The sequence below is a fragment of the Gekko japonicus genome, unplaced genomic scaffold (genome assembly GCF_001447785.1).
Source record: "Gekko japonicus isolate JY-2015 unplaced genomic scaffold, Gekko_japonicus_V1.1 scaffold2421, whole genome shotgun sequence".
In the NCBI taxonomy this organism is placed as follows: Eukaryota; Metazoa; Chordata; class Lepidosauria; order Squamata; family Gekkonidae; genus Gekko; species Gekko japonicus.
In genome coordinates this window covers 187,493-201,724 of record NW_015173748.1, presented here as the reverse complement: position 1 = coordinate 201,724, position 14,232 = coordinate 187,493, and the positions used below count along the sequence as shown (strand labels likewise).

The 14,232-nt window shown below is 41.6% G+C and overlaps 1 protein-coding gene across 2 annotated transcripts in view; it reads right to left on the bottom strand.

Moving 5' to 3' along the window:
* Nucleotides 1-14,232, bottom strand: part of ABL2 (ABL proto-oncogene 2, non-receptor tyrosine kinase) — a 63,696-nt gene that overhangs the window by 28,932 nt on the left and 20,532 nt on the right. The window contains exon 1 of one of the 2 annotated variants that reach the window (XM_015423482.1): nucleotides 1,417-1,541. The exons of the other annotated variant lie outside the window; for it this stretch is intronic. Coding sequence (XP_015278968.1) covers nucleotides 1,417-1,525 — 109 coding nt within the window. The 5' untranslated portion in view covers nucleotides 1,526-1,541. Of the gene's footprint in view, nucleotides 1-1,416; nucleotides 1,542-14,232 lie in introns of those variants that run through there. 2 annotated transcript variants of the gene reach the window in all.

Below are 14,232 nucleotides of genomic sequence, written 5' to 3'. Positions count from 1 at the left end.
TGCTATGCCCTATCACGATCAGGAATTCGAGGCAGATGTGCAAAGCTTCAAGTCACACGGCAAGAACTGAGAAACCAGTCATAATTAAGTCAACTATCACATATTTACTGCTAACTTTCCTCCAATATAAAAGGAGGAAACGGTCAGGTAACTGTGCAATCCAGTTACATAAAAGATTACTGCTGAAGCATTGAAGACTACATAATTTATCAGCACACAAAGTTTAAAAGGGACCTCAAGGGATCATTTGAGTCATCCCCCCCCTTGCATTTGAGGAAGGCCAGTTAAATCAAAGTCATACCTGACAGACATCTAACATATCACAGTAAGCCCGTTAGAGGGAGGGCAGGATACAAATCCAAAAAATAAAGTAAATATTTTTAATACTGGGCACTCTATTGTCAAGACCATCGCCTCCATCCTGATAAACATGCTTCTATATCCCCATCTTCAACTTTCTTCCTAATACTGAACAGAGTCAGAAGACTGCTTTTGCCCTATCTTGCTCAAAGTAAATAGAAGTACTCATCCTTACTATAAAATGTACATTCAGGTGAGTAGCCATGTTGGGGTCTGAAGCAACAGAACAAAGTTTGAGTCCAGTGGCACCCTTACGACCAACAAAGTTTAATTATGGGTATAAAGCTGAAGAAGTGTGCATGCACACGAAAGCTTATGCCACTGGACTTAAATTTTGTTCTATAAAATGTACAGTACATCTTTGATAGGATTCTCACACCTGAACCTAGTAGAGACTGATGAGGACTGAAAACATAGTAAATAGAAGGGCAAGCCACAATGGGAACTCTTGGTACCTTAAAAACAACTACAGTTAAGAAACCTATGACAGATAGGAGAATATAAGAAACTGGACTACAAAACCCCTTTCCTTAACCAGTGAATACTTAAACCAAGGGCACTGTTTATGTAACTGCATTTTAAATAGCAAGATAACTGTGCCCTTATGCAGTGAAAGCATTAGCAAGAGCCCATTTATGTGCTTTATGTGACCATCACTTTAATCCTCTATGGTATGGAAATGCAAGAATGCAATCTCTAAATCTACAGTTCAGTAACCTACCTACCACAACGGAAGAATTTAGCACTTCAAAACATTTGCTGCCCGACCAAGCTGTGCAATCTCTGATAGTGAATAGACTGCCTCACCACATCCTTTTACCTTTCTTATGCACCCCCCCCATGACCTACTCCCTGCCTGAGTCCATTCACAATGCCCTACCATACTACAGATCACTTCAGACCCAACATAAAATCAAGCCGAAAGAAACTGAAGGAGCACCAAACAAACTGCATTCTTAAAAGCCAAGCCTAATATGTGGCTGCTCACTTAGGTTCACCAGAGTTCAGAAGCCCACAGTTCTGGTGGACTTAAAATCATATACCTTTCCAACATACCTGTCAAACCACATAATCTAGGATAGGAGGCCTCCTCACAGAAGGGGCACAGCTGCTCATCATTCTCTTTACCAAAACTGTTCGACTGAAGAATGGTCCCAAGAATCATATTGTGTCCTACAGAAAACCAGCACAAGTCAGAAAGCAGCTCCCTCAGGCATGGTGTGTCACAAAAATGTGATTACCATGAATAAGAGCTGGAGCCGACAAGAGGCAGAACTGCTGGCGTGGGCGGGGGAAACGAGCAAGGGAAAGCATTCCCGCATTAAGCAACAGGAAGCTTTGGAAAGGTGGAGCTTTTCCTAAAAGTCAGGATGCCAGGAATGGACTGCGAATCGAAACAGTTCAGGAATTGACATGGAAGAACAATGAAACCTTATTCATTCATAGTAGGAAATTAAATTGCTTGAATGAGGAGTTTCAGTATATTTGAGCAATGCATACAAGACCCACACATTTTTCTGAAGTTTATAAAGAACCAGGTATTTGTATGAACTCACTGAAAACTGCCTTGAATCTAATTACAAATAAGATTTACAGAATGAAGACTCTTCACAAATTAAGTTCTTAGATCAATACTGTCACAAGCGGGGGGGGGGGAGTTAACACTGTGGAGAAGCACTATTTGGCCTAATAACTACCATAACCTTATTTATGGGATGTTCCGGAATCTTAGCCTTCAAAGTAAATTATGTTCTTTAGTACCCTCCTATGTGTATCGTGAACAACAAACAGAAATTTGTCATCAAAGAAGACATAATTAAGAACACACGCAGGCAGCAGGGCCAAACATTATGCTCCTATTCAGGGGTGTCGAACTCACTGGAAATGTGTTATTTAAAGTTTAAGAAATCTTTAATTGTGTTTATCTGTGTCCTTTATAAAGTTTATATCGCCACTATCTGGAATTACCTTTTATGACACACATGGCCTAGCCCAAAGTCTTATTTATGTCAGATCCAGCTCTCATAACAAATGAGTTTGACACCCCTGTTGTTGTATAAACTTTGTTAAGATACAAGCTGGCCCCATTGGTGGACCACCTGATGACACCTAGTATTTCTGGCCACTGTGTGATACAGAGTGTTGGACTGGATGGGCCTTTGGCCTGATCCAACATTGGCATCTCTTATGTTCTTATGTTCTTAAACTGATATGCTTTCTTATAGTAACTAGCTAGAATGTATGCTTATTTAGGGAATTTATGCCTTTCAAAATGGGGAATGATTTCGATCAATCCACCTTGGTTCCTCCAGAATGATCACTGAGGTTCAGAATCCTGGATTTGTATATGATGAAGGAAGCTTTGACTCTCAAAGGCTTATACACACACACACACACACCCGCTGGTTTCTAAGATGCGAGTGCACTTGAATCAAGCCCTTCTACTGCAGATCAATATGGCTACCCTCCTAAAACTGGACCCCTAAGAGTCTCCCAGTACAAAAGATGCGCTTAAACTGAACAGGACCTCAACCCACAGCCTACTCTCCCGCAGGCCAAGAAGTTAAGACTCCCAAACTTGCCTTCACAAGGCAATTGTAACGAACAAGTCAAAGAACAGGACCCACCTACTGTTATTTTAAGAGCCTTCCTCCCACACAGAGATGAACTTGGCTGCTATTGCATCATTCCTTCCTGTTGCCACAATGGTGGCGTGAGTGGAATGCCATAAAAGATTGGTCAGGACGGCATCAGCCGTTTGTACAGGGAGGCTCCGCAAACATTTGTCTCCATGACACCTGTCTCGGAGCTGCCAGTCTTAAGATCCAGTTTTCTATATATTTCAAATTGAGTAAGAGACAGTAAAACCACAGTGGGAGACCTAACATTAATACAGAGCTAAAGGCGTAATTAACTTGGTTCCTATATAAAGGTGAGGTTAGTGTCCACTTAAAATCAGGCACTGACATGCTAATCCTCCTGGCTTCACTCACAGGAAAGTAGTGTCTCCGCTTGCCAACACACTCAGAAGCTTCATTGTAGATCTGTTCCTAGCCTACACAATTAAGGGGCAACATGTATAGACTTGCTCTGATCTTTGCATCTATAAATATCTTAGTTCTACTGCAATGTTAAAAGTTTTCCGTTGGCCCCGTCCACTTGCCTCCCTCAGTGGCAAGATTTTCCCTCAGTTTTTCTTTCCCTTCTGTGACTGAGCCACCTTAGTTTTCTGTTTTCTTTTTCCTGAAGAATTCTGGCTGTCCCACCCTGTCACAGTATAATATTTTAGCTGTTTGCTCAGCCCAGGAACCTGAGGGAAGGAATGAGAGCCCCCTTTAATGTATACAGCTTACATGGCACTCAAGAAGTTTTTATATTCCAAATTAACAAAATATTTTATTCGACACAGATGGGTAATGTCAAGTGAAATCAGGGGCTGAAAATTTCTGAGGTAACTCAATATAGATAACTCTGAAGATCAGTACATGCACAGACTTTAGTTCTTATATTTCAGGCTAATGAGAGTTTCTTAAACTATCCATAGTTACTTAAAATCTTTAGGTTGAACGGCTTTTGTTCCAGTGTTTTCCCAAACACTCTAGTATACTTTCTTAGAATTTTGTCTGACTCTTTTGGTTTCCAGAAGGCTGGTACACTTTTTCTAGCACCCAAACCCTTCTCTTGAAATACCAGTACTTGTCTTGAGTTTTTAACTGACTCTTAAGGTCTCTAAAGGCAGTTTCTAACCATACCAGACCAGGGATCTCTACACTCTTCAGCGCTATCACCCTGTTTTACTGGGTAGGGAATATTCTTCTCTCATTAGAAGACCTATCCCCTTTCCTTGGCCCAAATGGGAGTCTCCATCTAACTACCCACTAGTCCTTGCCAATTTCCCCCAGTCCTCCTGCCTGTGTTAAACTGCTCTCAATCAGGGCTGAATTCAGAATGAAAATCTCCTCCTCAGCATTCAGCTCTAAAGTCTCTCTGCTCAGCTGATGCTAACCAATCAGACTGCTTGGAGCAGCCTGTCATTCAAGGCTTTCTGTTTCTGTAAAGAATTAACCCTTCACAGTCCTTCAGCTGTTTGTACAGCACTTCTAAGCTAAGTGCAGTTCATCACAAGCTTCTTGCTCCCAGAGGATTCTTTTAGTCTTGAAAGCCCTTTTGCAATTCTTCTTCCACTCAATAGCAAAGCTACTGAATGCCTGCCAGGTCTAGCAAAGACAGCTATTTGAGTATATAATGCAGCCAAATTAAGAATGTGCCATGTTAGGCAGAAGTGGTCCTCCAGGGAGTAGATTTGGATATAAGCTTCCAAGGAAGCTAAGCACATACCAAATTGAATTTGAAATCTAAGATACAAGGTTCCTCTCTTACACACAGTGTCTGTTAAATTAAAGTCTGCGTCAGCCATTACATTAGTACGACCAGTTACCACAACTGCTCCCTTTTAAACATGAGGGCAGAACACAAACAGATTTTCTATTATGTAGGTCATTCAAGTATACTCTCTGGCACTAACATAATATTCTTCTGCCCTGGTGCAGTAGCAACAGAAAAAGGGTGTGTGTGGCACTGATGCCACAAGATCACTTCCTGTGGTGTAAACAGAAGTGACATCACATGCTGCTGTGACACCCTAGCAATCCCCAAAATATCTATGATTTTATCACAGAGATTCCTGGAGTGCCCCAACAATGTGTGACTTCACTTTCAGTTAGATGACCAGAAGTCATGCCAAAAGATGCTTAGCCTCCTCCCCCAAAGCCCCTAAGAGTTGACAGCTGACCACCCTACTTGCACATTTTAGCGGTAGCTGGGCTCATGCATGGGGGGAGGGGTAGCTAGGATTGCAGGAGATCCAGAAAAAGTAGGATTCTCAGTACTTTCCCCCTCTGATGCCTGTTCCCTCATATTAACATCTCTTCCACTCACAAAAACTTTTTCCATCTGGTTGCTTGATTCTAATTCTCAAATCATATCTAGTTCAACTTACGACTGGAAAATATGAATACCAAGATAATGCACACGTTATGGAATGGGAATCACAGCCAAGATCAAACCACCAATATGAAATTTCAGCCTAGGACTCCTTCCACCTCCTCTCACATAAAATAAGTGAAGGCTGAATGATTTCATCAGCCGTTCTGGCTCTCTCTGCTCCTGATTCTATCCACGGGGGGGAAATTATGCCCAGTTATCCACAGAGTTACTCAGCTTGAAGTTAATCTATAGATTTTTTCACATCAGCAGTAGGTCATGTCAATTCTCCCAGAAGAATTCAGGCAGTACATCCTCCCAAAATTTCACACTGATAAGCTGCCATTTTATGACATCTACAACCTTAAAAATGTGTTTTTTTTGTTTTGTTTTTTGCACTGCCTGAATTCTTCTGGGAGAACTTGCATGGGCTACTGAATTTCTTCCATTGTTTTACTCTAAGTAACCTGTATCAATTCTCTCAGAAGAGTTTTGGCAGTGCAATCTCCCAATTTTTTTAGAAACTCACAAATATCATCATAAAATGGCAGAGAAAATTAGATCTGTGAATGGAACTAAGAGTGATTTCATTCAAATAGTTATACCCAGCCTTTCCTTGTGGCTCAGGTGCTCATTTAAAGAATGCTATACAAGTTGCAATCACTTTCAAGCATTTTGCATTACCCAATACACTGCTTATCATGAGCTAAATGTACAAACAACTGCGTGCATCTAGGATAGCCTCATGGCTTTGACTGGCACTTTGTCAAATTGGAGAAAAGCTGAACTAGGCTTGTTCTTATGTTGAGTATCACTTTTTCAGCTTCCCCCAATAATTTCAGTAGTGCAAAATGGAATTTTCCCTTTTCTTCAAAAAGGGATGGCTTGGCCTATAACTGTGTTTTCTGCTGGCAGTGTGCACGCATGATTTTTATTATCACCTCCCACTGCAGATCCTCACAATACGCACAGCACTGTTTCTGTGGGTCTCCTGCCCAATGTTTCGGGGGCACAGAGTAGCAGGACAGGGGAAGATGGGAAAATTCTGTTCTTCCCTCTGAGCTTTGCTCACAACATTACTGATAATGAGAGTGCTTTCTCTTGGTATACCTGAACACCTGTATGAACGTGTCTTTCCACTATACACCCATTTCATCTTTGAACACCCTCAACTCCTATCAGTACAATTCCCCTTTATTTCTGTAGAGACATCGGAGTCCCTCCCCGCATGACTGCTGCTAATGTCCTGTACTGCTAGTCATGAGGCAGTACTCTATATGTTTCCCCATACCCATAACCAAGGTTTCCCCTGCTTTTGCAACTGTCTTTCTTAAGTCAGGTGCTCCTTACTTCACTCCATAAAAGGAGCTCAAGCAACAGGAACTATAAACATATGTTGAAGTTCCTTCCTGTCCTCACGGTAGTCAAAACACAAGCGGCAGCAAGACCCAATGTTGCCATGCAAACTTCTTTGACCTCATGAAGGAGAGAACTCCCCTAAGCTGAGACTGGTCACATTTTTGAAATTCCCTCTTTCTGACAGCATTACTGCCTGTGAGGTACCTAACCGGAATTATGTTATTGCACTGCGATGACAGAAACAGTCAGACAAACAGACCAAACATCAAGCATCTTCTCCACAAAATGCATACTGCAGGCTCATACAGCTTCAACTGGCCTCAAGGTCATGCAAGGAAAGGAGAGGAGGTTCAATTCTTTAACCTCCAATCCATTTGGGGCAGGGCCTGATGACATTATAGGCTTTTACAATGCAGGAAAAGCTTCAGCCAAGGTCAGTTCTGGCCTACATAAACATATGAGTTGTGCACCTCTATCAGACAACCTTCTCATAGCAAAGGTGGTAGAGAAGCTTTCCCTTTCCCCACATGTACCCTAGAGAGCACTGTGATCAGAGGCCCAGAACCGACTGGCCCTCCCGAGTCTTAAGGAGGCCAGGCTGACAGCAACCAGGACCAGGGCTTTCTTGGTGGTCACTCCTCTCTGGTGAAATGAGCTCCCAGAGGAGATCAGGGCCCTGTGGGATCTTTTGCAGTTCCACAGGGCCTGTGAAAGGGAGCTCTTCCACCAGGCTTTTGGAGCCGCCACTACCATTAAGAACTGACAGCTGAGGTTAGAGAGCCCTGTTTTCTCTTGGAATTCTAACAGCCGCCTAAGCTAGCCACCAGAAGGACAATCAAAGAAGATCGAGGAACCGACTGTGAGAAGAGAGAACTGAGTGACAGGACCCATTATGAAATCAACGTCACTAGCACTTTATCATGTTGTGTGATCTAAATGGTCTTAGAATTTTAAAAAATCTAATTTATATGTTACGCTTTATTGTAAACTATGTGTTGATTTTATGTAAGCCGCCCTGAGCCAGCCTTGGCTGGGAGGGCGGGGTAGAAATTCAATAAATAAATAAATTGTTGGGGACCACACATACTACTAAGAGCAAGCTACTTTACCCTATAAGCTCATCTGCGTTTTGAAATGCTGGGTTTTGCTGCTTATTTAAAAAGAACTATAATTGTCTGGCTTACTTCTTTTATTCTGTGATAAAAAAACAAGAATCCTTTATCTTTCTAATATCATTTAAAAAGTTTTAAGTGCACAGCCCTTATAATTGTGCAGAATGTTTTTTTTTTAGTTTTAGTTTGGTCATTGGTCATAGGTCATTGACCAGGAAAAAAAAAATCAGCCAATAGAGCATTAAGATTCATACAAACACTGTCCAGAATATCAAACGTTAAAATATTATTAAGTAATTATTAATCTCTATTTAAATACAATGTTCACTACCTAACTACTAATAGTTTGTCTCTGGATTTTGATAGCCTGCTTGGCAAATTTCACTGGATCACGTCCTCACCTATTGTGCAAGCAGATTGGCACAGTTACTTGAACTGGCAAGAGAGGCAGGGGATGATTTCTCCCAGTGTCCCCTTCTCCCTGTATCAGCCTACCTGTTACCAATGATTCCTGATCCTCAGAAACAGCTTTTGTGGGGGCTTTATTTTGAAGGACGAAGGCAGTAAAGACGTGTTGTGCAAGCCCAGCTGCACTCACTGTTCTTTTTAACCCAGTCATAATTTCATAACCGTTCTTGAAGCAGTATAAGCTTATTACTTTGTAACAATACTAACAAATTAATGGTTTAAATATTTGATGGAGCATTTTTGACCAACCGTATCAGAGAAAACTTCTACAGTCTAATAAAAAATTATGGAAGTCAAGCAATGCTTAACTCTTTATTCTGTGCAACAAATTCAATATCTAGCTTTTATTAAAATATGTATAACTACTTTTCTTTATAACTCAAAAAATACAAAACTAGAACACCATACAAAATACAAACTCTGTCCCTTCCATACATCCTAAAACAAATATGCCTGCAGCCTTTATCCCCATTTAAAGCCCTAGCAAACAGAATGGCCTTGCAGTGCCTTCCGAAGTTCTAGAGACTGCACACCTTCCCACCCCCACTGGTGCCATTCCGTTTTCAACCCATTAGTAATCTTCAAGGATTATAGAAATTGAAAGGACAACTGAGTTAACCATTAGAGATAAACAGTTTGTAAAAGTTGTCCAGGGGGGCAGCACTGAGACCCAGCCCCACTGATCAGCGAAGACCCCAGTAGCAACACTGTAGTTTTAGAGCTTTACAGCTACAGCTGCATAATTTTAAAACAATATTTCTGATCACTATGAGTGTGGCCATCCACATCAAGGTATCAGTGGCTATATGCCTGTCCTGTAGTTGTATGGATAATCAGAATGCATGTACACAAATATTGTGGCAATTGTACAGAATACAGTTTGAAGACCTCGCATGAAAATGCTATGTCTTAGTGTTCTTTTTTGAAAGTCCTAAATATAAGTGTCTCCTATAGTTCTGCTGCTTGAGTTTTCCCAATGCATTCCTTAATTTATACAGCAAGCAACACAAAGAATACAAAAACAGATAAGTACATAGCTGTTTGTGTAAGACAGTGTGCTTAAGTAATTAGAAACTCAACATCTCCTAGAGTACATAGATCTTTTAAAGTATGTAAAATCCTAGAGAGACAATCAACACCCCCCCCCAATAATTTCATTTTTTGTTGAAGTGGGTACTATAATTGCAAAGTTCCTTCGAACTGACTTGCAACATGCAGATTGATATTCTAAAAACTGAGAGGGCAGAGTCACAGCACAGACCAATTTGCCCAAAGTGAAAAATTAACCAAGCACTATATTGTTCAGTGTAATAAAGAGAGATCTGTTTGAAAGAAACTAAAAGCCTTTTCTGCTGAACTCTTGTTAAAAGGCCGTTTCCACAGCAGCCTCTAAAGGCACTCAGAACTCCAGGGTTCTTAGCGGATGTATTCCCTTCTGACAACAGAAAAGGCGCATGATACACAGCATTTGCCCTCCCATACTTAGTATCCAAGTACCTGTGACTGAGGAAAAAGCAGCACTAACACACACACACACAGACTCCCACAACTTCTGTGCACAGACTAGCAGAGCTTGTATTACTGGCACACATGTAGATTGCTTAAGGCCGGCAGCATCCCCTAGTGGAAAAACGAAATGATTACTTTACAATGCTTTTACAGCAATTAAATTACAAGCAAGTCCTTTTATGTGCAAATTAACACAGCTAAAGTTTTTTAAAGAAATTACTGTGGAATATTTAACATGTTTAGCTATGAGGGAAGGTTAGAAAGTAAGAAGGCAGGAAGGAAAAGAGAATCTTTTAATCAACTTCTTAGCTGGATAGCTACACAGTTCTAATTATTTTATTTCAAGAAACCATGCAAGTCAAATACTGTATTGTGCCAGCATCACAGATCACCTTTGCCATGTGCTCACAAACGGACAGAACTGGCTATATTTCTTTCAATCACACCGCACTGCTGAGTAGTACCACAGTACACACTACATTCGAAACAGTGAAGAACCTTCTCTAGAAACATTCTGCACTCCCTTGTGCCTTGTTCCTAGAGAACTCCATGTTAGAACACTCTGTATGAAATTCAGTGGGACATAAGCCTACTCTAAAGTATTTATTTACTTACGTTATTTATAGTCGGCCATTCTCATAGGGACTCAAGGTGGATTACACACCATGAGTCAATACAGTCAACAAAATGCAATACCCAATTTACAATGCAGTAGGATTGTAGAAGTCTGGAATCAACCAGAAATCTAATAGAACTGAAGCACAGCGTAAGTATTAACATGGCACATTAAGCAAAGCAAAAATTAAACAGGATCCTACTTACAGTAAGCTAAACACAGCAGTACAGACCACAGTCCCTAATCATTTATCCAAGCAAGTTTGCAAACCATTTTGTACAGTGCAACCCTATTACCTGTGCACAAGTCTTGAAACTTTACCTGATTAAGGACTCACTCTTAACCACAGTTCACAGACAGTATGGGACCCATTTTAATTTTATGATTTATGCCCCACTTTTTTTAACAGGCAGGGTGACAGAAATCAATATAAGGATAGGACTGCTGCATTTGGAGACTCAGAGAAGACAGAATATGGATACCTGTTAAAATACCCTCTCCTATAACAACTGTTAAAGAGCTCCGGTGTCTTTTTGCATCTGACTAGCCTTCCCACACTACACTTTTTCTGTTTTTTGTTTAACTGAGCAGTTATTAAAAATACTCGGAGCTGCGGTGGCTCAAGTGGTTAAGACACTGAACTGCAGGCTGTGGAAGGTCGGTAGTTCAGCAGTTCGAGACCCAAGTGTGCCGCATGACGGAGTGAGCTCCCGTCTCTAGTTCCAGCTCCTGCCAACCTAGCAGTTCGAAAGCAAGAAATTGCAAGTAGATAAATAGGTACCACTTCGGTGGGAAGGTAACAGCGTTCCGTGCGCCTTGGTGTTCAGTCATGCCGGCCACATGACCACGGAAACGTCTTCGGACAGCGCTGGCTCTTCGGCTTTGAAACGGAGATGAGCACCGCAAACCTAGAGTCGGATTCGACTGGCTTTCGAGCAAGGGAACCTTTACCTTTACCTTATTAAAAATGATGATGAAGCCACTAGCATGGCTCACCTTAAATCAGGGTACAAGACACTTGTGAGTTACCCAGTTGAGGACCAGTGTTCCAGAGTATGCAGACTAGCATCTGTAGCACTAACGCCTACCCTTGAGTTACACAACACAAGGCACTTCTAAATGCAGAACCTGACTAGCGAGACATCTGCAAACTGATGGCATTCATGCTTTATTTAAACATATTATTTTTTACATGTCCGTAAGAACAGCTGTGCTGGATCAGACTAGTAGTTCATCTAGTCCAGCATCCTGTCTCACAAAGTGGTCAATCAATTCTTTGAGAACCAGCAACTGGCCATAGAGGCCGAGACCTTCCCCTGAAGTTGCCTCCTGGTTCCAGGATTCAGAGGTGGAGATTCCCCTCAGTCACTATGGCTAGTAGCTACTGATACACCTATCCTACATGAATCTTCTAATGCCCTTTTTAAAGCTGTTTATTACTGTGGCCACCGTTACATCCTTTGGCAGTGAATTCCAGATTTTAATCACTCCCTGTGTAAAGAAGTATTTCCTGTTGTTCATCCTGAATCTACTGCCCATCAACTTCATGGGATGCCCTTGAGTTCTAGTATTTTGGGAGAAGGGGAAAAATTTCTCTTTGTCAACTCTCTCCATCCCATGCATAATTTTATAAACTTCTATCATGTCATCTCCTTAGTCATCTCCTTTCTAAACTGAAAAGTCCCAGACTCTTCAGTCTTGCCTCATAGGGAAGGTGCCCCAACCCCCTAATCATCTTGGTTGCCCTCCTCTGTACTTTTCCCAGCTCTGCAATGTGCTTTTTGTTGGAAAAATTGGCAAAATAGGAAAATATTCAGAGATTGCAATGGATCTTTGCTTCACTGGAGAGGAGGCATTTTCTTCTATGTAAAAATCTTTATTTCTAAGGGAAAGGTTCACAGGAAATCTACAAAACAACAAAGACACCTAAGACTACATCTTTACACTTTGATCACATGGTCTGTAGATGGAGATTCTTCTTCTTCTTGACCCCTAAAAGGAAATCACCTGAATGCATTAACCAATGATTGTGAGTAAATAGGCTTCAGTTTTCCTGGGCCACCTTTTCCATTGACTCTGTGCCAGGTTCCCTTCCAGGTCAGTCTAAACAATAGCACACGAGGTAAACACACATTAACCCTATAATGGCTGGATTTTAGACCTTGCAACACACATATTTCCAACACAACTTTGAAGATACGGTGACCAGAACTGCACACAGTATTCCAAATGAGGCTGCACCATAGATCTATACAGGGGCATTATGACACAGGCCATTTTATTTTTAATCTCTTTCCTAATAATCCCTAACACAGAGTTTGCCTTTCTCACTGCTGCAGCACACTGGGTTGACACTGCCGCCCCCCCTCAGTCTCAGCAAGTTCAGACCCCATTAGCCTATACTTGAAGTTGGGATATTTTGTTCCAGTATGCATCACCTCACTTACCAGCACTGAACTTCATTTGCTACACTGCCACCCACTCACCCAGTTTGTGGAGACCCTCTTGGAGCTTTTCACAGTCAGCCTTGGTCTTCATCACCCTGCCTTTCTTCCACAGAATTAAATGTGAAGAGCATCAGGGTTCTCGGGCAGCATCCCATCTAGGCACTAACCAGTTCCATCTCTGCTTCATTTCAACAAGGCTGCACAATCATGTGCCTTCAAACAATGCCCTCTGACATTTGAATCCTCCAAAGAGCTCAAGGTTACATGAGGACTACCCTTACTATAAATCCTGTGATTAAGCTTAGAAACACTGACAGGCTTCTGAACTTTTTGACTGAACAGAAATAAGCCCAGGTCTCCTTGATTCAAACCCAACGCTATGAATTATGATCTACCCTATATTGCAAGTATCTTCTGTCGTATTTAAAAAGAAAACTTTCAAGCAACAAAGTAGAAAAATAGTGCTGGATATTTAGCAGTATACAAGGGTAAATTCCCTACCTGAATACTGACCAAGTCATTCTTGTAAGAAATATGATACTCTCTTATATGGATATTTAGAGGAAAGCTTCTAGAAGGGGGAGAGGTTCTCCTTTCTGTCAGTCACCAATTCCCTGTATGGCTGCCTAGTGCGAGTGCGGAACTCCATCAGTCACAGGGGGAGAGTGGAATCAAGAGGCGAGCTCTACCCCAGCCTAGTTGTGATCACTAGAACATAAGCACCGAGCCTATATGAACACAATTCTCAACACACAACCAAGTATATAGGAAAGGGAGGGCACCTATTCAAATGGGGGGAGAGCTGAATGCATATAGCTTAGGCTGGAACCTGCTGCTGCAATGAAACCCCCCCCATACCTTCACTGTACACACCTACAGAATCTTGCTTGCATCTGAAGCAGCAAGACCAGTCATGCAAGAGGAAGGCAACTCCCTGACCCCTCTCCCAGCAGCCTTCAGCACACACACACCCCGAATTGTACACTTGCTCCCAGAAACAGTGTGGCAAGCTAAGTGGGGTGTGAAGTGAGGGAACAAAAAAACCTACCAAAAATCACCCTCTCCTTCCTCACCAAAGGAAATGCTACTTTGTGAACAGAACCCAGAAACTTAGGAACCAAACCTATGAAAAGGTGCAACAATAATTAAAAAGGACATCCATTCTGTTTTGTTTCCAGTTCTGTCAACAAGATACCTGAACAGCCGACCCTACATTCACATATTCAAAATGTAGTATCTTCACAGACGGTGGCATATGTAAGGATCCTAGATGGTCTCCCAGGCAATGACTACACCCAAAGAAACACAAGTTCAGCAAACACATTCTACATAAGACTTGCTCTACTTGCAAATTCTAAGCAATTATTCATTTAAATAG